This window comes from Lepidochelys kempii, chromosome 2 (genome assembly GCF_965140265.1).
Source record: "Lepidochelys kempii isolate rLepKem1 chromosome 2, rLepKem1.hap2, whole genome shotgun sequence".
In the NCBI taxonomy this organism is placed as follows: domain Eukaryota; kingdom Metazoa; phylum Chordata; order Testudines; family Cheloniidae; genus Lepidochelys; species Lepidochelys kempii.
The window spans coordinates 217,738,867-217,766,825 of NC_133257.1; the positions used below are offsets into that span (position 1 = coordinate 217,738,867).

A 27,959-nucleotide genomic window follows, 5' to 3' on the forward strand; every position below is an offset into this window, starting at 1 on the left:
TAACAACAGACTTACTGAAATACAGCATTCGTATTTAATTACAACAACAACAAAACGTGTTAGCTTATGGCCCCTTGTGGCTTAGTTCAAGTGACACTATCAGACAGATCTTTAATTATATCAAACATCAAAGTCCCTTGTCTAGAAAATTTAGAGTGCAGTTTATTTCACACTTCTCTTCTGGGAGATGATAATTGTTAAATAGGGAAACAGTTTCTTAAGTGAATTGTATCCACTTTACATTTGATTTTTCTGATAACTGTACGCTCATGTTTTATGTGTACACTTCACAATCACTTGTGTTCAATCCAGTAACAGAACAAGCACAACCCTTCCTCTCGATGCTAATGTGTATAATCAGTTTGATATGGGTGGGTAGGATTGATTATTAGCCAGGCACTGAATGCCTTTATAGGAGTTGAAAACATTGCTTGTGATGAAGGTTGAACAGAGATCTCAGCTGGGCATTTATAGAGTATAATTAAAGAGCCATGGGCTTGGCAAGACGTGGTGAGCACCTGAAGCTCCCTTTGAATTGAACTAGAGCTGTGGATGCCCAAATTCAACCCTATGTGGAAAAAATGTGAATGACAGTCTAACAACTTCTTAAATACTTAAAGAAATGCAAAAGTGCAGCTGGACATGGATTATTACTTGGCCAAGGTACCATGTCAACAAATTACAAAGTTGTCAACACCATGTATTGTCAGCAGCAGAAAAACTAACCATTAAATCAGTAGTGTAACACAGTACAATTGAATCAAAAGCCAGTCACTTGGACCTAGTGGCATGGAATGGTGCGTTGTTATGGACGCTGGGAGAGTCAATGTCAGGAGCAGGTTCGGTATCACAACCTACATTGTATATTGTATTGTCATGGGACTGAAATCTTTAGTTTTCAAGGATGAAGCTTTCTCCTACTTTGGTTGCTTCAGTGCACAACTGACAGCTGATCCTCGAAAAAGAAGAGGTATTAGCTCTAGAGGGAGCCTCTCATCTCTGTCTGCCAGATAAAAGTTAGATGCACAAACAACATAAGATTCTGAAAGAGGGTGTGACAGGCTGGAGACGTCTGTTAGAAAAGTCATGTTTAATAGCCAAGAGAGAGTTGGTTTTAGAAAAACTCCACCCATACTGGTGAAACTGCCTTCCCCAATGAACAGGGTGTAGGGCCAGACAGAACCCACTTTACTAGATGGGCAGACTCATCTTTGAAATGCAGTCTCTGAGGTGGATTGTTAAGCCTTTTGAAAGCCATCAAAAACCAGTTGCAGAACACTTCAATCTCTTTGGTCACTCGATTACAGACCTAAAAGTTGCAATTCTTCAACAAAAAAACTTCAAAAACAGACTCCAACGAGAGACTGCTGAATTGGAATTAATTTGCAAACTAGATACAATTAACTTAGGCTTGAATAGAGACTGGGAGTGGATGGGTCATTACACAGAGTAAAACTATTTGCCCATGTTTATTCCCCCACCCACCCCCCACTGTTCCTCAGACATTCTTGTCAACTGCTGGAAATGGCCCACCTTGATTATCACTACAAAAGGTTCCCTCCCTACCCCCGCTCTTCTGCTGGCAGTAGCTCACCTTAACTGATCACTCTGGTTGCAGTGTGTATGGTAACACTCATTGTTTCATGTTCTTTATGTATATAAATCTCCCCACTGTATTTTCCACTGAATGCATCCGATGAAGTGAGCTGTAGCTCATGAAAGCTTATGCTCAAATAGATTTGTTAGTCTCTAAGGTGCCACAAGTACTCCTTTTCTATAAGCATTTGTGTTTCTTTTCTGTAACTGAGACTGTCTTGCCTAGTTTAACGTTTGCAAAGTGTAAATGTAGATTTGGTAAGCAACCTGTTTCTTTTCGTTTTTGCTCTATTTTCTTTCTGTTTTTAACAAACCTTGTTCCGATTAAGAAATCTGCTTTTGTGTGTGGTGAAGGTTCACCTAGTCTTTCCTCAAGGAGAAAAGGCACCCTGTAAACTCAAAAGAGACACATAGGAGGAGAAAAAGGTTCTGAATCCTAAACCCCTCGTAACTTTCACCTCGATCAATAAAGCATGGACAGAAATGTTAACTTCCTGTGAGGCATATTACAAAAGGTGGTGATGAGCAAATGCCTGGGGAGACACCAAAGGACCAAGGAAGAGATAAGCATTGGTGGGAGGGTTAGGTGAAAATGGCTAAATAAACAGCATTGGAATAGTAAGCAAATTCAGGAACTAGCCCGATAGCTCAAATTCATAACCCAAATCTGACAAGAAACAAAACCTCATCAACTTCACACTGTTTCATTCAAAGAGGAAAATGGTGTGTGTGAGAGAGACAACTAAGTGCATCAAAAATGAGCAAGCTAATGCCTGAAGAAGCAGAGGGTAATCCTTGGATAGCATAAAAGTCAGCAGATGACTAGTCAGCACAGCTAAGAGCAGTACTGAGTCTGTTTATGTCAAGAGTGGTTGTTTCAATCTCCCAGTTGAGCCAAGGATCAAGGGGAATTGTTAAGGTTGCTTACAGCAGCTTTTCATTATTATTCTCCTCTGTTCCCCCTGAAGCAGCACCATGCAGAAGCTAAGTGCAGCTTAAGATTCAACCCCGTTTTTTTTTTCATTTAGGGCCCTCTAATAATATTTTAAGGTAATACTGAATTATCAGTCAGAAACTTCAATTTTATTGTAATGTCTCAGGAAAAATAAAACACCACCACACTAAATTCAAATTAAAAACAAAATACACATAATTTATAGAGATACAAATTTCTAGTTTTATAGTTAAGGGCATTTTAAATATAGTGTATTGTTTCTTTTGTAAGCCGTCGTACCAAAGCAGTACTGTGATTTCTTGTTGTTGTTGTTTTTGTTTTTTAAGAATCTAAAGATATATAAGGCAAGACCGAATGGTTTATTTTCCAAATGTTTATTCCTTCCTTTTCTTCTTGAAGGAGCTAGTTTTTCGTAGATATTTTTACTGCTTTAGAAACGTTGCACCTAAACCTATTTATGGTTCCCCATCAGCAGCTGAACATAATTATGCCATACTTTGTGCAGCATAATTGAGGTTTTTTTTCAGTTCACAGTCCAGTAAAACCATTGTTGTCAGTAGCATAAAAACACTGCTGCTGAATTATTCATTAAAATGTAATATAAAGCTCTGTTATTTTTTCACGTTTTTAGTGGACTGTATTCTGTTTATATGCTATGTTACTACTATCAATTGGTAACCCAAATTACTTTCGCAGTTGTGAGTTATTGTGCCATACTGTGTGCTGTCATAAACCAAGAAACATTAACGTGCCATTGTTCCCATTGAAAACAACACAACTACAAGTTTTCAATAGAATTAACTTGTAATAATATTGGAATTATCTTGGGATAAAAGGAAGTAAAATGTATTTTATTATGGTACTGTATTTAGACTAACGCTATAATTCTATCAACAAATAATAGTAAATGGGGTATGGAGGATGTTTGCATGTGATATAACTGTTTAAATTCAGGTGGAAAAGGTAGTGATAAAGAAGTGGCATTCAGTAATTCTGAAAAGGAGGTGCAGTGGGGAGATTATATATAAAGTTGCCATATATACTGGTGTTCATGGGATAGACCTGGTTTTCAATATCATGTCCTGGTGTCCCAGGAACTTCTTTTTGGGACATCTGAAATTTCCATTTCCCCCCTCCCCCCATGTAATTAATCAAAACAATACAGATTTTATAAGTACAAAATGTTAGTTCCAACATACTGTTACCCTGCTGTAAAATGTTTGTACACCCATCTCACTCTCATCACACAGCTAATGTGTTTTAGCCCAGCCATTGTTCAAGGTTGTCGTAAGTTGTCAGGCAACGATGTTACAATACCTGTCTGAGAAGTCAATGACTCATTCTAATCACTCCAAACTTTGCAGCTCTCAGAATCGGAACACAGAGCTGGATCCTTACTTTGTGTTTATTCTTCTCAGTAATGTGTTGTATTGAAACCCATATTCAAACTTCGCAGTTTTCAATGGGTGGGATCCTACAGGGGTCCCCCAATGTGACCCCACAGGCAGAGGTGCTGGAACAATTTTTATATAGGGGGCCATTGAACCAAACTGTAAACCCTGTATATAATGGAAACTATTTCAAGCCAAAGAGTGTGGCAGCACCCTTAGTTCCAGCACCTATGCCCATAGGCATGGGTGGCAGGATTCATAGGCAGGGATAGGCTGTGCCTTCCCAAACAGCCTAGCGGGGCCCTGCCCACACGCCACCCCCAGGCCAGGCACCCTCCTGTGGTTCCCAGAGCACTATGCCTTGGTTGGTTGGCCCAGGCTGGCTGGGGCTGGCTGGTCTGCCTCCCGCAGGGAGTCAGGGCAGCTGGTGCTGGGGCTGTGCCCCTGGAGCACTGGGACTGGCCACCCCACCTGGCTGCCAGGAGCCCCAGGGCTGGGAGCACTGTTGCCCAGCGCACCAGAGCTGGCCGCATCTCCTGGAGCACTGGGGCTGGGGTCTCACCCCTGGCCGCCTGGCGCTGGGGCCGGGGGCCGCAGGGGTGTGTGTGGTCTGGGCTCCTGTGAGGGAGGGAGGGGTGAAGGGGGGCAGATGGAGAGGAGCAGGGCCTTGGAAACAAGGGGAGTGGCCAGGGGTTAGCCTCCCCCAACAGTCGGGTTACTGGCCATCCATGCCCATAGGGATTGATTCTTGGCCCTACGCTTTTTTTATCAACGACCTTGAAGAAAACATAAAATCATCACTGATAAAGTTTGCAGACAACACAAAAAATGCGGGAGTGGTAAATAATGAAGAGGACAGGTCATAGATACCGAGTGATCTGGATTGCTTCGTAAGCTGGGCACAAGCAAACATGTATTTTGACATTGCTGAATGTAAATGTGTTCAGGAACAACAAATGTAGGCCGTACTTACAAAATGGAGAACTCTATCCTGGGAAGCAGTGACTCAGAAAAAGATTTGAGGGTCATGGTGGATAATCAGCTGAACATAAGCTCCCAGTTTGGCATTGTAGCCAAAATTGTGAATGCAATCCTGAGATGCATAAACAGTGGAATTTCAAGTAGGAGTCAGAGAGGTTATTTTACCTCTATATTTGGCACTGATGCAAATGCTGCTGGAGTACTGTGTACTGTTCTGTGCTCATAATTCAAGAAGGATGGGATGTTGATTTTTAACAGGAGGAGTAATTAACCATTGGAACAACTTACAAAGGCTCATGGTGCATTCTCCATCCTGACCATTTTTAAATCAATATTGGATGTTTTTCTAAAAGCTCTGCTCTAGCAATTATTTTGGGGAAGTTCTGTTACTCTGTGTTATGCAGAAGGTCAGACTAGATGATCACAGTGGTGTCTTCTGGTCTTGGAATACGTGAATTCTGTTCATGTTCTTATATTGCACTCATACTGTGGTATCTAAGTTTGGGTCCATCTCAAAAGGAAATGTCTAACATAACTTGATTATGTGAAAATCTATGAGGGGTGGCAATTCCTAACAGGATTTACTGCTGTAATATTATATCACAGTGGAGGTTACCTTTTAATATTGTATTGTCGGTAAACATCAATAAAGAAATAATTTAAATAGACTAAAGTATCCCAGAAATTTCAGATCTACACATTTAGCTGTAATGTATAAACATCTGTAAATATTAGGCCGTTGTGTTACACATAGCTGTTCTGGGTTTTATCTATGATTTAGTAGCAGAATTTTGTCTGACCTACTGTATGAAATGTGGGCATTCCTGGCTAATTGCTACATTATAGATCAGTGGCTCTCAATCTTTCCAAACTACTGTACCCCTTTCAGGAGTCAGATTCTCTTGCGTACCCTCAAGTTTCATCTCACTTAAAAATTACTCGCTTTACAAAATCAGATATAAAAACACAAAAGTGTCACAGTACGCTATTACTGAAAAATTGCTTAAGTTCTCACTTTTACCATGTAATTATGAAGTAAATCAATTAGAATATAAATATTGTATTTACATTTCAGTGTATAGTAGATAGAGCAGTATAAACAAGTTGTATGAAATTTTAGTTTATTCTCACTTCACCAGTGCTTTTTATATACCTGCTGTAAAACTAGGCAAATATCTAGATGAGTTGATGTACCCCCTGGAACACCTCTGCATACCCCTAGGGGTACATGTACCCTGGTTGAGAACCACTGTTATAGACTAGATATAAGCCTGACAGCTCTTTATAAACTCCAAACTTATTTGTTTCCAGCAATTACTTGTCGCAGACAAGATGGAGGACCCGCTGACATCAGTGAGTGCCTTAAATATGCAGGCCCTTTACCAACATTAACACAGGCCTGCCAAATTCCTTGCCAAGATGACTGTCAGTTCACAATCTGGTCAAAGTTTTCTTCCTGCAATGGGGACTGTGGAGCAGTCAGGACGAGAAAGCGCTCTCTTGTTGGTAAGAGTCAATGGGTTACTGAAACATTGTTTATTATTAGCTGCTATTTATTTTATTTTAAACTTATACAGTGCCCATCAGTCTGAAGGATACCCAAATGCATACATCATTGACAAGCAGGCAGCTCTGGGGTCCAGGGCAACAACCAAGCAGATAATTGGCATGCACTACAAAATACTGCAGGGTCTCAGGGGGGACAATATCAGTAAAGGACACTACAGCAAACTCTAGGATCATAAGAAAACTAACATGGGATTACAGATGAAGTCATGGTCTCTTCTATAAGACTGGTACACAATAAACTGCATAGCAGACCATTTATCATTCTGAAGGGCTGAGTCAACACTACCTGTGATTCCACAGAGTTGAAATATTTAAAGCAATATGGTCCAGGCGCATGGAAGTCAATGGCAGTCCTTCCATGAACTTTTGTTCAGCCCCTAAATCAGGGGTGGGCAAACTTTTTGACCCAAGGGCCACATCTGGGTGGGGAAATTGCTTGCAGGGCCGGGGCAGGGGGTTGGGGTGCAGGGGTAGAGTGCAGGGTGTGGGAGGGGGTGCAGTGTGCAGGAAGGGGTTCAGGGCAAGGGGTTGGGGCAGAGGAGGGGTGCGGGGTATATGAGGGGGCTCAGGGAAGAGGGTTAGAGTGCGGGGGGGTGTGGAGTGCAGGAGGGGGCTGAGGTACAGGAGGGGTGCGTGATGCAGCAGGGGGCTCAGGGCAGGGAGTTGGGGTGCAGGAGGGGTACGGCGTGTGGCAGGGGGCTCAGGACAGGGAGTTGAGGTGCAGGAGGGGTGCAGGGTGCAGCAGGGGGCTCAGGGCGGGGAGTTGGGGTGCAGGAGAGGTGCTTAGGGCAGTGAGTTGGGGGCAGGGTGCAGGAGGGGTTCAGGCTCCGGCCTGGCACCGCTTACCTAGAGTGGATCCGGGGTGGCAGCGGCACATACTGGAGCCAGGGTTGGCTCCCGACCGGCCCCAGCCCTGCGCCGCACCGCACCGCTCCAGGAAGCGGCCGGCATCACGTCCCTGCGACCCGTGGGGATGGGGGGGGCGTAGAGGTCTCCACGTGTTTCCCTCACCTGTGGGTACCTCCCCCGAAGCTCCCATTGGCTGGGTACCCCATTCCTGGCCAATGGGAGCTTTGGGGGAGGTACCCACGGGCAAAAACTGCATGCAGAGCTCTCTGCCCCCCTCCCCCAGGGGCTGCAGGGATGTGGTGTGGCTGCTTCCCAGAGTGGCGCAGAACCTGTGGTGGTGGCAATCCCGTGGGCCGGATCCAAAACCCCGAGGGGCCGGATCTGGCCAGCGGGCCGTAGTTTGCCCACCCCTGCCCTAAATCAACCCCTCTAGTCAAAATGGGCATAATCATTGAATTATTGACCATTTTCCAAAAGGTAATTCTAGAGCCTGTCTCCAAATGTCTCAATTGTCACAGATCTGCTGTCATTATTGTTTACTATTTTCACTGCATTAGTGTCCGAAGGTTGCCATGGGAGTCGATGCCCCAGTGTGCTAGGCACAGAACAAACATAAGGTAAATCACAAAAACAACGAGGAGTTTGGTGTCACCTTAAAGACTAACGGATTTATTTGGGCATAAGCTTTCATGGGTAAAAAACCCACTTCTTCAGATGCATGGAGTTTCCAGGCATCTGAAGAAGTGGGTTTTTTACCCACAAAAGCTTAAGCACAAATAAATCTGTTAGTCTTTAAGGTGCCACCAAACTCCTCACTGTTTTTGTCGGTTCAGGCTAACACGGCTACCCCTCTGATATAAGGTAAATCAGAGTCCAGCAAAATTTGTGAGCCCAGCAAAAATTGGAGGTTTTTCTGGTTATTGCAGATGGTTACAAAATGTTTTTCATGAACATTTTTACAAACACTTTTTCCTGCTTTTTGTTGAAATTTCATTGTGGCTAAAAATTTGCACAAACATTAACTGATCAGCCATCATAACAGCCCAGTTAGGTAGGTAAGGAGTACTCTATTCATTGTCAGGTGGGGAAACTAAAGAGAAAAGGTTAAATGACTGATTTATTTATCCACAACACTCCCTGGATGGAGTCAATGCTTGAGTCTTAATACACACAGTCATGTGTTTAATCCATTATATCAAGCTTTCTCTTATGTTATCAAGTATTCCCCTTTTGTGGCTGGAAACCACATTCTCTACCCCATGGTGGAGCTAGCTAAGCTGGAAATCACTAAGCCAGAAGTGCGGGTGCTCAATAGCAACCTAGGCACCAGCACCCCCTGTTGTGATAGGAACAATCCAAAATCAGAAGGCCTACAGCCATGGGTCCCAAAAAGCCACGCGTGGGTGGCTATAGGAGAGACTGTGAATAACTCTCAATCTTCAGGAAGACTGGCAGGGACCTTCTTATAATTCTGGTGAACAATTTACATTAGTGTTACTTCCACAAAGAAAATGGCTAGAAATTTACCTTAAAACCAGAAACAAGAAAAACAGAACTGGCAACCAGCCTTGGCACTGACAGGTCCCTGTGGATCTCCCTATGCCAAGTTTAGCTACTCAGACTTGGTGCTGAGGGGATGGTTTGGCCTTGGTGAATCAATTCTATACTGCAACTTATCCAATCCAATCTGAAGAGCTGAGAACAAAGGGCCTAATTATTCTTGGGGAAAAGATGAGAAGAAAGAGGGATTAACTCTCACATTTTCAGTATGAAGCTGCCGAATGAGAAATCCCCTTACTACAGTACATTGTCCCTGTTCTACACTAAAACAATATTTAGTGTAATTACTAAAAGTGCTATAATGTCCTGCCTAGTGCTTTTAGTGTTTCATTTTCTGTAAGTAACATGTTTGAAAGACAAGGAAAATAGTGCAGCGCATTCATTTATATTATCATCTAACTGACAGATAATTACGTTACGAAATGATTTTGCCAGGGCTCTTTAGTTTCTAAAAATGGGGCAATCAAATGAGATATGAGAGCAAATAACAAGAAATTAAACAAAAACAAACTTTACAGAGAAGATTAAAAAAATGCAAATAGGAGAAAATGGGTGGCTAAATAGTTGGGGAGATTAAAGGAGTTGCTAGAAGAGATTTGAAAAAATGCAGCAATGTTCTGGAATTAATCAAAAGAAGGAGCTTATTCCATCAGGGGGCAAGAAGAGTGATTCTTAACTAATGGTGCAATAACATGATAAAATTTGAGGATTTTGATCATTTGAAATAGTGTAACAGAAGCAGACAGTGGCTTTTTCTCCCTTGATGCCAAAAGAATTTTTAAAAAACTCAGAAAAACCACCTTGCACATTATCCATGGAATGAGTATGACATAATAACTATTAAATTGCACAACACTGATGGATTGGGGTGAGCGGGGGGGGGGGGGCAGCCTATTTTTAGTGGCAAAAATGTTCAAACTCAGATATTTCAAGCTAAGTATTTTAAAATTATAAATTTAAATAGTTGGCTTCATTTTCAAAGATGATGAAAACAGCAAGAACTGTAGATGCATAGCACCTTTGAAAATCAGGCCACTTTCTTAAGTGATAAAGTATGAATTTGGGTGCCTAACTTTAGGCACCTCCGGATCTGAACATTTTGGCCTTAAGTTTTGTGCTCCTTGGAGAATTTTTGCACAGTTATAGATCATTAAATAAAATTACCTGCTTGTGTGTATAGTGACAGAAAGAACTTTCTGAACAATTATTTTCTCCCTCCAGGAAAAAGTAAGAAGCGAGACAAATGCAAAAATTCCCAGTTGTATCCTCTGATCGAGACTCAGTTTTGTCCTTGTGAAAAGTACAATGCTCAACCTGTGGGGAACTGGTCAGACTGCATTTTACCAGAGGGCAAAGTGGAAGTATTACTCGGAATGAAAGTACAAGGAGATATCAAGGAATGTGGGCAAGGCTATCGTTACCAAGCCATGGCATGCTATGATCAAAACAGTCGGCTTGTGGAAACAGCACGATGCAACAGTCACGGTATTTAGAGACATCTTTTTTTTCTTCCTTCCTCATTTGTTTGTTGTTTTCTTGAAATGTAAGTCTTGAGACTCTGGTGGTCATAGGTACAGACAGAATTAGGAAATGAATATTTATTGGTTTGACAGAGTACAGGAAACTGCTGTGGAACATGTAATGTTGCACCAGAGGTATCTCCTAACCAAACATACATTGAGTAACACTCAGTGACCTGAGAAAACTCTTTCTGACTCATAAAGTAACTAAGATTGCAGGATTAGTGACTTACAATACAGTAAAACCTCAGAGTTACGAACACGTCGGGAATGGAGATAACTCTGAACAAAATGTTATGGATGTTCTTTCCAAAGTTTACAACTGAACACTGAATTAATACAGCCTTGAAATTTTACTATGCAGAAGAAAAATACCGCTTTTAACTATCTTAATTTAAATGAACCAAGCACAGAAACAGTTTCCTTACCTTTTCAAATTTTTTTAAACTTTCCCTTTATATTTTAGTAGTTTATATTTAACACAGTACTGTACTGTATTTGCTTTTTTTTTTTTTAATTATCCCTGCTGCTGCCTGATTGCATGCTTTCGGTTCCAAATGAGGTGTGCGGTTGACCGGTCAGTTCGTAATTCTGGTTTCATAACTCTGAGGTTACTGTGTAATGTTTACAAGAAAAATTATGCTGAATTACCAGATATCAGTTGGGCTTTATCTGATATCATAGAATCATAGAATATAGTCAAGTATATCTTAAAAGTTTGCCAATTTCATTTTATGTACAACTGCAACTTTAATTTGCATTGAGAAATGTTTACAAAGGACCAAATTCTCAACAAATAAGACGTGGTGCAAAAGTGGTCTGAAAAGAATGAAATTATTTCCCCTGACTGCAGAGCCTTAAAATAGTAGTAATCTCTTAAAGAACCAAATCCTTTATCCACTTCCCTTCACAGGGAGTTCATCAGGTGATTATGCATAACTGTGCATCCACTAGCCACACCACACACTGCTCCTTTTCTCGCACATCTCATTGTCACAGACAGAGCATTATAAGGCACAGACTTCCTGTATCCTGCTTGCTTTGCACATTGCCCATGGGTTCTTATACACTTGAATGTGTGGCGAGGGCAGGATTTGTTCCAAAATGGTTGCTGGCTTAGGGTCTGCACATATGTAGTGTTGCGGCCAGATCCTGAGCTGGTGTAAATCAGACTACATGACTTCAGTGGAGCTATGCTGATTTAGATTGGCTAAAGAGTACTTTGTTCTACATTTAAGTGTGGGATTATATACATTCTAGTAATAGAAATCCCGCAGAATGAATGTCATTACAGCATTTCATTCCAATGTCAACATTGGTTGAGCTTATGCCGTGTATTCTGGTTTGTACAGTAGAACTGGGCTATCAAAAATATCATAGATTTAATTACTGAAAATAGTCAATCAACAAAATTAAATGCGTGAAAGGGATTATAATTATTTGTATGCCTTCCTCTGTCAAACTTCACCCATGATAAATTATAAACTCCTATGTCAGGCAGAAATGTGGCAAATGGAGATGCTTGAGCTTTGTGGATTCTGAGTGCTTTTAATACTCTTTGAATTAAAAAGGAGTTGAGAGCACTTGGCACTTTACTGGCAGCACTCAGCTTCTCATCACATTAGGCCAATTATCTGAATGTTTCTGTCTGTTTACTAAGGAGGGAGAGAAGTAGCATTTAATTGGCCATGAAGCCATCTTTAGAAAATTATAAAATTGAGACTTAACCTCAGTGCAGTTCTTCCATTTTCTACTTTGCTACCGATGTGTTAGGTCACGTTTTTAATTTGTTGTGGCTGTTATGCATAGCAAGTCACTAGTTGATGATTTATTTTCATCATTGTCTGTGACCCTGCAAACGACTTTCACAGATCTGTGTGTTTATTTCTGATCTGTTAATTAGAGCGGAGAAAGCTTGAAAAACCCAACCTAAGAAGTAGGTATTCTTAAAACATAAAAAAAAAACCTCTGAGCCTTTGGAGACCTTATTCAGTGTAAAGTATAAAACAATAAAAGATCTTGAGTCCAGGAGAAGCCAGAGGGGTCTAATGCCAATCATTGAATTGAAGGATGGATACTGTCAAGTTGTCTGTAAACTGTTAAAAGGGAGAATTTGCACAGGATGCAGGAGTTATTCTGTAATCTGTAGATGCAATGAATGCTGGGAAACATGACTGATATAACTGGCAAAGAAAGGGACAGAACAGGATGGTATTCAACTGTCTCCAGTGAAGGGAAAAGTCCCAACCCTGCACTTACAGAAATCAGGGCCTGCTGCTCAGGTGCGAAAGGGGAAGCTAGCTCAAAACCTTATGCACTAGCAGGTGCTTGAAGTGAGGCTCTTTGATTAATCTTGGTACAGACCAGGAATAACTCTTTGTCCTTCACTCCATTTGGGTGAAGTGGGGGCAGGACTGGACTGTAAATCAGCCCACCATTGACTCCCCTCCACACACCACTCACACCCCTTTGCCCGTATGCCTGGGAAAACACAGAACGTGTGGCTAATCGCCCTGCCTCTGTTGCTCATACTTTCTCTTCTTCCCCTCTGTGCTTCACAGTGCGGTGTAAGACCAGGGTCCAAAATATTCTTATTAGGACACCCTCAATTCGAATTTTTAGAAATTGACTCATTTCAGACATTTTCATTTTCTAAAGAAAAGGAGTACTTGTGGCTCCTTAGAGACTAACCAATTTATTTGAGCATGAGCTTTCGTGAGCTACAGCTCACTTCATCAGATGCATACCGTGGAAACTGCAGAAGACATTATATACACACAGGACAGTGGGGCAGGAGGAGGTATTGTTTCATGGTCTCTGTGTGTATATAATGTCTTCTGCAGTTTCCACGTATGCATCCGATGAAGTGAGCTGTAGCTCACGAAAGCTCATGCTCAAATAAATTGGTTAGTCTCTAAGGTGCCATAAGTACTCCTTTTCTTTTTGCGAATACAGACTAACACGGCTGTTACTCTGAAACCTTTCATTTTCTAGTAGTGCAGCATGTCAGCATGTACTCCTCCACGAGTGTGTGCAGCTCTGGAGAAGGCCTGGGAGGGTGCAGGTCGGGAGAAGGAAGTCCTCACAAGGGAGTGAAGACATCTCTTTCCTTCTTCCTCACCTTGAGCCTGCTGCCCACTGGTCCCTGGGAACTGGAAAGTGTTCCAGAGAGAGAATATCTGATCACACCCTTCCTGTTTCCATTACCCCAGTTCCTGTGCTAGCAGAAGGGGCCCTTTGCTACCCCATGCTGACATTATCTCCTAACAGCATGCAAAGGCCATCTAGGGACTTAAGTGGGGGAGCCCATCTAACAGCACCCAGATCACAGAACCTGTTACTTCTCTGCTCCTCTTGTCCCCACATTTAAAATCAACAGTAGCTCTCTTGCTGCCTCTGGGAAGGAGCATGCATGTGAGCCCCCCTGACCAGTGTACCATAGTGATCATGCTAGTGCAGGAGTCAGGAAGTGAAAATGACTCTCAATGAAATAATGAAACTGACTATTCCTAGTTTGCTGTCACATGCACAGAGTAATATACTGAGGTTCAAATATTTTTCTCTGTCTTCTTTTTGTTATGATAATTGTAGGGGATTACTTGTAAATATAGTTGGCTAAAAAGAATTATCCAGAAATGTGATATTTCAAGTTGACAATGCTCTTTAAAGTGAAAAACGCCTTAGTAAGTCTTTTGGCAACTGTGACAAAGTAGGAAATATCTGTATTTTTAATAAATATGATGATTTTGCTTATGATGGATTTCTTTCTATGGAGTTAGATCAAAATGGGTTGTTAGAGGAAAATCAAGTAGGAAAGGTAAAACAATGCCCAAAAAAGAAGCATCCCAACAAACACACAAACGCCAGGTTTATAGCAGTGAAGAAGTGACTTCTGGCCTCAGTCCTGATAACACAGCTGTTTTGCCAATGCTGAGAAGAGAAGGGAACAATAAGACATCAGAGGACCGCCCCCCCACCGTACCCCAGTCTAGAAAAGGGTGAGGGTTGAGTGAGTGGCCAGAGGCTGTGCAGAGAGTGTCTGTGGAAGCTGCAAAGCTGGCCAAGGATCAGAGACAAACTAGACTGTCCTGCTTGCAGCATGCTCTCTGTTTCTCCCAGCCAGATGGCGGGGTTAGCTCAGCTGAGGGGAACTAATAAAAGCTTCCAGTGAAAGATTTTATTGTTCTTTACTCCTTGCTCTGTGTATTTTGTACCTCTGGAGGGATGAATGGTTTTGAAGTTGCTCCTTCTGAGTTACTTTAATCAGCTTGCTGATCACAGGTCCCCCGGAGTGAAAGGTTTACAACTGCCAAATGCAGTTGGACTTGACATGTTCACACAGTAGAGAAACAAGGAGGACTGCGACCCAGAGATCCAGTCTGAGAGTGGTTGGACTGCATGGTTCCTCCCAGAGTGAAGTTCAGTAAGCCAGGCCTGTCTCTTGCAGGGGTGCACACAAGAGGGACTTAAAAGGAGTCTAAGATGCAGTTCATTCCGTAACCTTGACAGCAACAATTTGGGATCTCATGCTTGGCCTTTGTACTCTCATCTTTCAGTCAAAATAAAGTAAGCTGTGAAGTGTCTGTGTGGTACCATTAGATTCATGCTCAGAGGATTTGATCATTGTGTTGTAGACTTCAATTTTGAGCTGACATTGCTGAGCATTCATTGCTTTTAATTTAAGAAGCTATATCTACCTTGGTAGCACAGGAACAGCAACAGCATCGCTTGGATAAAAATATCTCAAGGTCTATAATATCTGTTGTTCCTCTTGGTATCCACATCAAATTCCAAATTCATTGTACATTAATGCAGGAAGATGGAACAGCTTAATAGGAATATGTGGCCTACTTATCAGCTTTCATGGTTGGGCCATGTATCTTCAAATCTTTTACATGGTTGTTTCATTAATTTGATTTTGGTCCCCTTAAGTTTTGTTAATTACTTTTAATAACAATGATTTACACTTATAAATAATGCCCTTCATCCAAGAATCTGAAAGTATTTTTCAAACTTTAAGAGTGACAGAACTCACTTGGAGGTAAAAGCTGCTCTCCAAGCTATGCATGCACCATTTTCTGATTCTTCCTGGTTTCTTGAATAAAAATGGTTCCTCATCAACACAGCTGCCATCCTATTCTGGTGAAAAAATATATAATATAGGGTTTTTTAAAAAAGTTCAGTGCTTAAGAAAGGTTCCAGTTTGATAGTCCTAGAGACACCTCTGTGCTTTGACTATGAAGTGTTATATAATGCTAAGTACTGAAAAACCAGGTCCTATGCATTTCATGTTGGACACCCAAAATTAGTGCATACTTTTGACCTTAATTTCACTGTGCCTATATCCCCCATTTATAAAATGTGGTAATACCCATACATCTCCTAGTTGTGTTCTTGAAAATGAATGTGAAGCACTCAGATACTATAGTGATGAGTGTCATAGAAAATCCTGTGAATAAATTAATAATTTTGTCTCCAGAGCAGCATTTGAATAATGTTGCACACACAACCTAACTTTTGAGAGCTTGACTTGACAACCTTAAAAATGTTCTTTTAACATAGTTTAACAGGTTGTTTCCTAAGTTAAAAACAAAACAGAGCATCCTGAATAAACAGAAATTCCACAATGCAGCATAATTTTGACACCCACATAGGTCTTCAGTAAGATTGGACCCTTTAGTATCCACCACAGAGACCTCTTCCACTTGAACTAATGGAGATAACTGATAGCAATAGGAGGTTGTCACCCTCTATGTGACCAGTACTAGAGAGGAATTGGACATTTCGCTGAAGCTGGGCAAAACATTTTCAGAAAATAAACTATGCGGTTTTGGTTGACCTGAAACTATTTGTGAATTTGTGTCAAGTTTGCCAAATAGTTTCACCGAACTGAACAAATCAGATTGTTTAGGAAATATGGACTCTGGGATATTCTGCTGTAGGTCATTCTCAGTCTCTCTTGTTAAAGCTGTTCCATTGTGTTCATGCATTGGGACATGGGGAGAATGAGAGTGACTCTATAGCCCAGTGGCTAGGGCACTCACCTAAGAGGTGGGAAATCCATATTTAAATCCCTTCTCCTGATCACACAGATGGGGAAATTAAATCAGAGTCTCCCACATCCTGGGTGAATTCCCTAACCACTGAGCTAAAAGTTATAAGGAAGGTCACCTCCTCCCCCCTCACGCCCAAGCCATTTTGTGAATCTAGTCCTCCCTTGTTTTTATCAAAATGCCCACAATTCAATTGAAAATTTTGGAAACACAATTTTTTTGACTTTTTCATTTTCCTGAAAATCTCAAAACAACTTAATTTTTGGTTTGACCCAAAATGCTTTTTTCAATTTCAGAATAGCCAGTTAACTGAAAAATCCATTATTCCCCCAGCTCTACACTTTACCGGTGGGTTTTACAGCTCTTTGATGACAGCAGAGGAATGGTGAGGCCCAGGAATCTTGAGTTTCATTCCAGGCTTTGGAGGGGAGAATGCTCTACTCAGCACACTCTTCCACTCCTTCCTCCCAAAGTGTTAACCCTTCTGCCCTCTCTCCGCTAATCTGTCCTTGTCCCAGGCCTCTTTTTCCCCATCCCTGGCTCCTCAGCTCAGTTCCATTCTCCTCACCAGTCCCAATATCTTTACCCAGCAAGCCCTAGTCTCACGCCTCTGGACTTCCAGGTCCCTGTGTCCTTGACCAGTCAGTCCCAGTTCACTCCCACATCTGGCAATTCCATCATCTGTCTCTCTCCCTGTCTTGGCCTTCCCTCAACCCCTGCCTGCCCACATTCCCCTTTTCCCTGGCTCCTTCTCCCAATTTCCCTCCCTGGTCACCTCAACTGATCTCTTTATCTCCCCATCCCCCAGCTCTTTGTCCTAGTCTCTTAGCCCAACCAGTGCCAATTCTCCCCCTGCACCCTGGCTCCTCTGTCTTCCTCTCACATCCTTCCCCTTGCACCACTGCTTTTCAGTCCCAGTTCCCTACCTTCCCTCTGCCCCAGCTTCCAATCTCCTTGTTCGGCCATCCCCAGCTCCCAGATCTAGTCTCCTTGCCCAGGCAGTTCCAGTTTCCTTCCCTGCCAGCTTCCAGTCCAAGTCTTCAACCAAAGAACCCTTGTTTCAAACTAATCCTCCTGACCCACAGGTCTGCCTCTTGTCCCGTCTGCATTTGAATCAGGCAGCTTTCTACTCCATCGTGGGAGAGGGTTGGGGAGGGTGTCACTGAGAGAAAGCTTCTCTGCTCTCAGTCCAGACACCCAGACACAGCACGTCCTGCAGAATCCCAGAATTACATGCAAGTCCTGTTGAGCTTCAGTCTTGAGCATGACCAGTGGAGGTGGAAACTTCAGGAAATTTAGCTGCTGAAATTTAAGAAGTCTCTACTGAGCTTGCTATTTTTTCAGAGGCTTCTAATGTGGCCAGATTTGGACAGATTTTCACTGGGATGACAATGCAGGCACATCCCTTGCTAAAATTTTAGTCCCTGCTCTGAAGCATGGGGTTACTAGAGCTTTCAAAGAAAAAGTTGTCAGCATTTTTTAACATGGACAAACCCAAGGTTTTTTTCCTAGCGCTGTTCTTGGAAATAGTTGAACGGTTTTGGCTGAAATTTTCCAGAACAATTTAGCCTGAGGTACACAACGAGCTTGGAAAATTTAGCCCAAATGACAAAGAGCTGGTAAAGTCATAAACAATTGAATACAGTGTCATATAATAGAAAGTATCAGGCGACCTTAATAAATACCAGCCCTGCCTATAATGATCTATTCCCTGATTGTCCTGTATTCAGTGCCCCATGTATTCTGCAATTCTGTGGCCTTGCCCTTGAATTGTGCTACAGACTCTCAGCTTTCATTTTGTTGAAGTTGTTATTCTAGCCTTATAATTGCAAAAATAACCCAAAAATTGGAACTGAGTGTAAACCAATTCAATGGTGTTTTCCTTAGCACACAGCCTGAAACAATAGGTCTGTGAACTGCCCCATGTACCCTCCAGCCGATTCCATGGCTGTGGAATTCAGAATTTTCTCAAGAGGTTAGGTTTTCCCCCCACAATTTTCTATTTGGTACTGACATTTTGAGTACACAGGGTCTTGTGTGTATGTATTATACACAGTAATTGATGGCAGAGATGTTTGTTTCCATAATCAAATATACTGCATTGGTTTTAAAATGTTCATTACAAAACAGTTACCGCCCATGGCATTAGTTTCTTGTTGCAGTAAATTTAATAGCAAGTTGAATTTAAATTTAAAATATATTAAAATTTTTCATGGAATCAAAGGAATTAAAAATTGGAAAAGACTTATCCTCAACCTGTTTTCAATTGGTTTGTCTTGCCTAGTTGCAATTATTCAAGATATTCATCCCTTGGGGGACATCCCTTAAGAAGCTGTTCTAGCTTAATAGATTTTACCACTGAGAGAATGTTCTTGACATTCAGCATTTTTTTTCTTTTCTCAATTTTATCCTGTTACTCTTACTACAGATTTGGAATCCCTCTTTGGTGTTCTCAGCCTTGAAATACTTGTGGATCTTTATCATGTGTCTCAACTGTTGGTTGGCAAACCTACATGTTTGCTTTCAGTTCTTTTATTCTTTCTTCATAAATCAGTGTCTCTTGGCTTTCAGTAATCCTGGTGCTCTTCTCTGAATTCTCTCCATTGTATTTACATCCTTCTACTACGGAAAGACCCCAAGCTGTATGCTGAATCCTACGTGTGGTCAGATCTCTCCAGCTTTATTTAAGAGCTACATTATCATTATCTTAATGATGTGATGCATTGACAGAAGCAGGTGAGAATCACACTGGAGCTAATCCTGCATTCCTTGTGCACCCAGACTTTCCAGTGACCTCACTGGGAGTTTCAGGTGTGCAAGAAATGAAGTATTTGCACTGTAGGCTTCCCCGGACTACTGCTACTACTATTTATCTTACACTCGTGCCTTCAGGACCCCATTGTGTTAGGCACTGCACATATACGGAGGAAGAGACTGTTCCTTCTTCTAAGGACTTACCTAATTTATTGTCTACCTTCAGCCTTACTTTTTTCCCCAGTATGTACCACTAGCACATAGACTGCTATATTCCTGCACTTACAAGAGTATGAAATAAACTTTAGTAGGCCTTTTCCATCTCTAATTGCTATATATGTTTGTCACTTCTATTGAATATCTGTGTTGAATTAGCATTTTATGTTGCAGTGTTTTGGTTTATTTTTCCCTAGGTGTATTAGCTAGTGCTTTTGAGGTTAAGTCTCATTTTATGTGTTGCCCATATTTCCAATTTCCCTTAAGTCCCATGGTGTTGTTTTCATGTCCTCTGTGGAATTTACAAAGCCTTGCAATTTAGTATCATCTGTGAATTTTAATGTGCTGTTTACTCCTTCTTCCAGAGCATGAATAAAGATGTTAAATGACACCAAATCTAACAGTGAGACCTGTGGCATCCCATTGGGCAGGACTCACCAGCTTAATATACACTGCAGCTTCTCATCAATCTTCGTAGTTCTTCAGCTTTTGTTCTATTTCTTCCCATTTGACAGTGCCCATATCCAAACTTATTTGAGCTAATTTTTTTTTCTGTACAGGTAGGTTTTTTTAGGTACTGTAACAAATACTTTACTGAACACTCAATATGGGACACATTTCACATTATCTTTATCCACTTATTTTGTAATTCAATCAAAAAAGCTACCAGGTTTGTCTGGGATTATTTCTTTTTTATAAACCCCATGTTTGTGTGTGATTCTGTTATCTCCTTTGCAATAATACAGTACTTCACTGACAATTAAGTTATAATTTTTGGTTAAATTTCAGTAACAGAGGACACAGTTAGGAAACATAAATTCTATGCTCAGTTCTTCATAGAATCTTATATTGTGCCCTTCTTGATTTCACTAGAATATCCCAGTCTGTTTATAATGTAGGGAACTTCTGAATGATGATCTTGAGAAGAAAAAATGTGTGGAAACTGATAAATCTAAGGGTGTTTTACATCTTGCGGTGCCAGGCAAAGTGAAGTGTTTCTGAGAAGGACTAGGTTGTGACACCGATGGCCTGTATGTCTCCTCACCTAGTAGGTCTCATCCCCTCCATCAGGCCAAGAAACAGGAGGGATGAGGAGGTATGGAATGACTAAGTTAGGGAAAATTTGACAATGAAGTGACCTCATACTCTGAGCATGGGACAGAGCTTAGTCACGCAGAAGTAAGCTACAGGGAGGACTCGGAGAACCATCCATTCTTTGTGAAGAAGAAGCCCTATTTAGCACTTTTTAGGGTGGGCAGCAGAGGTAGGACAGGTCTCTTCTTGGAAATGGGAGGAGGACTCAGGGAGCCAGGAGCAGGTAGGACAGTGCAGCTTATATTTTGGGGAAGGGAGAAGAGGAGAGCAAAGAGTGTCTACTTTTCTCAACTCTCATTTCTTTATTAGAGGCCACTGACTGGCCATACTTTCGTCCAGGTGGCTCAGATTGAGGGGTGTAAGCTGACATGAAAAGAAGACCAGGGAAGCATGATGCTGAGTGAAGGTTTTGAGTGAGGGTAAGTTTGTGGGGTCGAGGTAGTAAGTTATGGTCACTCAGGAAAGTGCTATGTCCACAATGCTTACTGTAGATCTCTCTCTCTCTCTCTCTCTCTCTCTCTCTGTGTGTTTATCTAGAGAGAGAGAGAGATAAAAGGGATATGTTTCCATTTCTCTCACTATGGACACAGACCCTCCATTTTCTAGTTCTGTGAGCTCTACTTTGTTCCAGTAATTTGCTGGGAAGGGTAAGAAATTATAAAGCACAGTTGAACTGCAGCCTTTTGTTTACAGGACACACACACTTGTTTTTTGCAGCCCCGCCCTGTCGTCGTCGGAGTGCGGTTTCGTTTGAGGAAATAACATGCCATCAACACCTGAACTCATTGTTACCAAAATATTATTATGGTTTATTTAATACAGTAAACAGCAAGTGCAAAATCCCTGAGTGGCTCCTTTAAAGTTTAAATTAGAATTGTTATGGGAACCAAAAACTTGTATTTTGGTGTCCTGATCATGAAAAGCAAAGAGCTGCTGTACTGACTATAAACCACTTTATTTATTCTACAGTATTTAGTTTCTCGCCTTCATATAGTAATTATGATTCATGACCCACATAAACTGAGACATGTTCTCTTATGTAGGGAGTCAACATGCTAGCATGGCAGACTGCTGTAATTTTTTTATATAGATCGTATTATCCTTCTTAATTCATGTCAGTTTATTGTTAAGACCTTAGGCACAATCAACCAGTCCTGGATAGTTTGTCTGCTGCCTTATTAGTGTGAGATTATTTCCCCCTTTAGCATTAATTAAATGAGATACATTGATTTGTGCTGACTCTACAAAGCAGTCTATGGCTACAAGGCTTATGCAGGGGAATATAGAGGAATATTTGTATATCAGTGAATATCTTTTGCAACATCTGTTGAGAGAGTCTATATGAAGCAAGGAATTTCTTATTGAATTGCTCATGTTCCTGATAGCCAAATTTCAAATGTTATAAAAGTGTCCATGTGGTCTCAGACATAAGTTTATAACTTGCTGCGTCCACTTTTATCAATTCTTTTTCCCTTTGTCATTTCCTTTTTAAACTACTCTACGGAAATATAGATCTATGAAAGGAAAATAAAGAACATAGAAATTAAGATGAAAAGTTGTGTTTTTTATTAAGCATACCTTTATAAAGCACAGTATGTTTTTTCCATCACAATCTCTAATCTAAGTCTATATCTAATACAATGCTAGTGTACTTGCATCTTAGCACTACCATTTAGGTCTATTATAAACACTATTAGGGCATGTATTTTACTTTTCCATGTGGTATATGTAAGGTACTGTATTTGAGACAACTTGTGTGCTGTCTTGGAATATGTTGCCAATGCATTTGTAACATTTTCTACGTGAATATCTTTGTGGCAGGAAGGCATATTATTGAGATGATGCTGTATTCATCATCAAGAAATTCAAAAAGAGGTGCTTGGTAAGTATGGTTTGAATAAATGTACTTGAATTATACATTAGGGCAGATGGAAGAATTATCCTTCAGTTTTAGCACAAATACTGGCATAGACATTGCCCTTGATACTGTATTTGATTGTAAGTCTAAAAATAGCTGCCAACAGTATGTTGTAGCCAGCAGCAATTTGGCAAGTACTAGGCAAGAGATCAGTCGTGGGATAGACTGTTCTTGCTCATACACCTTGCTGCCTTCTCACCACTACTACTGATGCCAAGATTCTCTTTCTGTCAATGGGTCAGACGCAGGCGACATCCATCAACTCAGAGAACACTTGAAGCCTGTACTTAGTCCTCCAGACACAGAACTGCTGATGCAGAAGATCACTAAGTATTAACAATTGTTCTTTGGCACTGAAGACTTGAAAGGTAATCTTGAAAATAAGGAAAAGGACATGCTCCAGTGCAATTTATCATTCCCTGGAATATTGTGACAGAGTCACCACTGTAAGCACTCCTGGACAAAGAACACAAATACCTTTTAAAGCTGGGAGAAATTTAGACAGCTGGGCTCTTCTCTCAGTCCTGGATGATCAATCCCAAGAAAGATATACTTCAACAAATAATATAGCATAAAAAACTCTGGTGCCACAATTTCTCTCTTGGAAACAGAGAGCAGTACTTGCAAGAAAGAAGAAAGATAGTTGTACTGCTTTCACGTGTGGGGTAATACCTAGCCAGCTGTTGTGTTGATATCCAAATACTAAGTTTTTCAGATGCCCATAATGATTCCAAGCTACAGCCCAACAAACTCAACCCAATTGGAGTCAAACTTTACCTGCAGACATCAGCACTTTGGGAACAGAAAGAATCTCAGGTCAACCTACTTTGACTGCCTTGTCATCAGGCAAGGGATGAAGTCCCTTTAAGTCTATTGTAACATGTCCATAATATCCTTAAATGACTTTTTACTTGGAGGTCCAAGTGGCTCGGGGAATTGGTCATGGGGCAAACTATCACGCCTAAGTTTGAACCCAGGTTGGTAGTGGCTGAAGAACATTGCTAGTTGATGTTGGTTCAGTGGTGAACATGAAGTTGTTTAGTAATTTCAGTCCGGTTCATAATAGATGGATGTCCAGTTCATAAACTCATGATCAGAATTTGCAGCATGATTAAATCCTGATTAGGTCTCTTCTCAGTTTCAGTTGCCCTTTTCTTAGAAGAATGTGCGTTACTTTCCAGCCCTGTCTACATATAAGTTCTCCATATCTCTGATCAGCATCGGTTATCTTCTCCTCATTTTCTGATATTTTTACAGCATGGGGAAAATTTGCAAACATGAGTGACCAAAACTAAGCAACTGAGCACAGTTTTTTCAAAGGTGCTGCACATCATCTATTCTGATTAACACAGGGCATGTCTGCACTTGGAGCTGTGGGGGGAAATTCCCAGCTTAAATAGACAGACTTGTGGTAGCTTACATTGAGCTAGCACTCTAAAAATAGTAAGGATGTAGCTGCAGTAGCATGGGGAGCAGTTCAGGGGTGGCCGACCTGCAGGTCTGGAACTGCATGCGGCTCTTCAGAAGATAATATGCGGCTCCTGCTAGGAGCCAACTCTGGGGAAAAAATGGTGAGTGCTCAGCACCCACCGGCAACCCTCCCGCCTGATAGTGGCCCCCCCAATCAGCACCTCCTCCTCCCTCCCCCATGCCTCCTGCCCGCTGCGATCAGCTGTTTCGTGGTGTTCAGGAGGCTGCGGGGGGGAGGGGGAAGAGCAGAGGAGCAGTGCACAGCCTTACCTCCTCCTCCCTCCCTGTGCCTCCCTCCCACTGCAATCAGCTGTTTTGCAACTCGCAGGAGGTTCGGGGGGGGCAGGAGAGAGGACAAGTCTCCCTCGGGGGAGGGGGCAAGAAGAGGTGGGGTGGGGGTGGGGACTTGGGGAAAGGGATGGAGTGGTGGGTGGGGCCAGGGATAGAGCCAGGAATCCAGCACCCGCTGGCCGGCACCAGCATCTCCTTGAGTAAAGCACACTGTGACTAGTTGGTGTGGAAATTTTTAATCAAAATTTTTCTTATACCATCTAACAATGGAAGGCAAGTGCAAACAGAAAAGAAAATACACAGATGAAAATCGAGGCTTCCAGCAGGAGTGGAAGAATAAGTACTTTTTCGCTGAACGTAATGGTAAGGCCGTGTGTCCTGTTTGCCAGACGTGTATCTCTCAGTTCAAATCTTCAAGCTTGCGTCATTTCGCTTCTCACCATGCGCATATGGATCAAGAATTCCCACGAGGTTCTGAACTCCACACTTTAAAACTGAAAACTTTGACAAAATCAGATGTAGAAGCCCAGTTCTTTACCAGATTTGCCAACTGATCACAGACTGTAACATTAGCGTCCTATTATGTGGCCTGGCACATAGCCCATGTGAAAAAGCCCTACTCTGAAGGACAGCTTATAAAAACATGCATCACTGATGTGATTTCAATCCTGTCACCAGAGAACAAGAATCTACAGAAGAACATTTCTGGCCTGCAGCTTTCACGCCACAGAGTAGAACGCTGAATCTCCAACCTGAACAGTGACATCGAATCGCAACTCCACTCCCCGCAACTTCAGCAGTGTATTTGAGCATTGCTTTGGATGAGTCGTGCCATGCACAGGATAAACCTTATTATCATTGGTTTCAGAGGAACAGCCGTGTTAGTCTGTATTCGCAAAAAGAAAAGGAGGACTTGTGGCACCTTAGAGACTAACCAATTTATTTGAGCATGAGCTTTCGTGAGCTACAGCTCACTTCATCAGATGTTTACCGTGGAAACTGCAGCAGACTTTATATACACACAGAAATCATGAAACAATACCTCCTCCCACCCCACTGTCCTGCTGGTAATAGCTTATCTAAAGTGATCAACAGGTGGGCCATTTCCAGCACAAATCCAGGTTTTCTCACCCTCCACCCCCCGACACAAATTCACTCTCCTGCTGGTGCTAGCCCATCCAAAGTGACAACTCTTTACATAATCAAGTCGGGCTGAACTTTGTGACTTTGTCCTTACCCATAACTATTTCACATTTGGGGACAATGTATACCTTCAGATCAGCGGCACTGCTATGGGTACCCGCATGGCCCCACAGTATGCCAACATTTTTATGGCTGATTTAGAACAACGCTTCCTCAGCTCTCGTCCCCTAAAGCCCCTACTCTACTTGCGCTATATTGATGACATCTTCATCATCTGGACCCATGGAAAAGAAGCCCTTGAGGAATTCCACCATGATTTCAACAATTTCCATCCCACCACCAACCTCAGCCTGGTCCAGTCCACACAAGAGATCCACTTCCTGGACACTACAGTGCTAATAAACAATGGCCACATAAACACCACCCTATACCGTAAACCTACTGACCGCTATTCCTACCTGCATGCCTCCAGCTTTCACCCTGACCACACCACACGATCCATCGTCTACAGCCAAGCTCTGCGATACAACCGCATTTGCTCCAACCCCTCAGACAGAGACAAACACCTACAAGATCTCTGTCAAGCTTTCTTACAACTACAATACCCACCTGCAGAAGTAAAGAAACAGATTGATAGAGCCAGAAGAGTTCCCAGAAGTTACCTACTACAGGACAGGCCTAACAAAGAAAATAACAGAACGCCACTAGCCGTCACCTTCAGCCCCCAACTAAAACCCCTCCAACGCATTATTAAGGATCTACAACCTATCCTAAAGGATGACCCAACACTCTCACAAGTCTTGGGAGACAGGCCAGTCCTTGCCTACAGACAGCCCCGCAACCTGAAGCAAATACTCACCAACAACCACATACCACACAACAGAACCACTAACCCAGGAACTTATCCTTGCAACAAAGCCCGTTGCCAATTGTGCCCACATATCTATTCAGGGGACACCATCACAGGGCCTAATAACATCAGCCACACTATCAGAGGCTCGTTCACCTGCACATCCACCAATGTGATCTATGCCATCATGTGCCAGCAATGCCCCTCTGCCATGTACATTGGTCAAACTGGACAGTCTCTACGTAAAAGAATAAATGGACACAAATCAGATGTCAAGAATTATAACATTCATAAACCAGTCGGAGAACACTTCAATCTCTCTGGTCACGCAATCACAGACATGAAGGTCGCTATCTTAAAACAAAAAAACTTCAAATCCAGACTCCAGCGAGAAACTGCTGAATTGGAATTCATTTGCAAATTGGATACTATTAATTTAGGCTTAAATAGAGACTGGGAGTGGCTAAGTCATTATGCAAGGTAGCCTGTTTCCTCTTGTTTTTTCCTACCCCCCCCCCCAGATGTTCTGGTTTAACTTGGATTTAAACCTGGAGAATGGTCAGTTTAGATGAGCTATTACCAGCAGGAGAGTGAGTTTGTGTGTGTATGGGGGTGGGGGGGATGTGAGAAAACCTTGATCTATGCAGGAAATAGCCCGACTTGATTATGTAAAGAGTTGTCACTTTGGATGGGCTAGCACCAGCAGGAGAGTGAATTTGTGTCGGGGGGTGGAGGGTGAGAAAACCTGGATTTGTGCTGGAAATGGCCCACCTGTTGATCACTTTAGATAAGCTATTACCAGCAGGACAGTGGGGTGGGAGGAGGTATTGTTTCATGATTTCTGTGTGTATATAAAGTCTGCTGCAGTTTCCACGGTAAACATCTGATGAAGTGAGCTGTAGCTCACGAAAGCTCATGCTCAAATAAATTGGTTAGTCTCTAAGGTGCCACAAGTCCTCCTTTTCTTTTTGCTTATTATCATTGACTTCACATCACTATTTTGCTGAAACAGGGTCTTGTTTAGACATTTAAATATGGAATTAGTTGCCTAGATCCAAGTTTTAAATTGTCCTTTTATAAACTAGGTAGCTAACACTGGGAGATCCCAAGTGTAGGAGAACTGTTATCTCTTTGGCTTCATAAGTTTTCAAATTTTTTTTTTTTTGCTTGCATTGCATTGAATATATTTGTACTGATGAAGTAGAGAAGGGAGAAGGAAGAGTGAGGTGTGCTTGGGCAGCATGTGAAAGCACAAGTTTATGTGAAATTTGCAAAAATGTGTAGGTGGTGATGACACACCTTCAGAGATGTATTTGATGAAAAGTGGCATAAGAAGACTGGAGAATAGAGTAAAATGAATAATTTTCTACAGGCAATTTATCTAATTTAATCGTCTCTGGTCACAGAAATATCTGCAAGCAGATTGCAGTTTCCTTGAATTTATTTGTAACTATTTTGTCAACATTTTTATTTAATTATTTATTTTACTGCATGGATTAATCACAAATGATTCTTTATTAGTATTCTGAATCTGAGCTGTGAGTGGGCAAGATAAATCTGATGATAATGTGCAGGCCAGCAGGAGGGGGATGCCAAGAAGTGGAATGGAGCATTGCAGAAGGAAGTCGAGGGGAGCTGGAAGAGATCATGATGTTGACAGCTGCTCTTGCATAAGTCTCAAAAGACTCCTGTGGCAAAGCCCTGGCTAGACTCTGGGTTGGCTCCTGATTCAAGATGAAATAGAGAAG

General features: G+C 41.9%; 1 protein-coding gene across 9 annotated transcripts in view; it reads left to right on the plus strand.

Moving 5' to 3' along the window:
- THSD7A (thrombospondin type 1 domain containing 7A) overlaps positions 1–27,959 on the plus strand; it is a 634,694-nt gene that overhangs the window by 442,913 nt on the left and 163,822 nt on the right. For all 9 annotated transcript variants that reach the window (XM_073333830.1, XM_073333827.1, XM_073333831.1 and 6 more), the window contains 2 exons: positions 6,235–6,429; positions 10,123–10,386. In XM_073333830.1, coding sequence (XP_073189931.1) covers positions 6,235–6,429; positions 10,123–10,386 — 459 coding nt within the window. The remainder of the gene's footprint in view (positions 1–6,234; positions 6,430–10,122; positions 10,387–27,959) is intronic.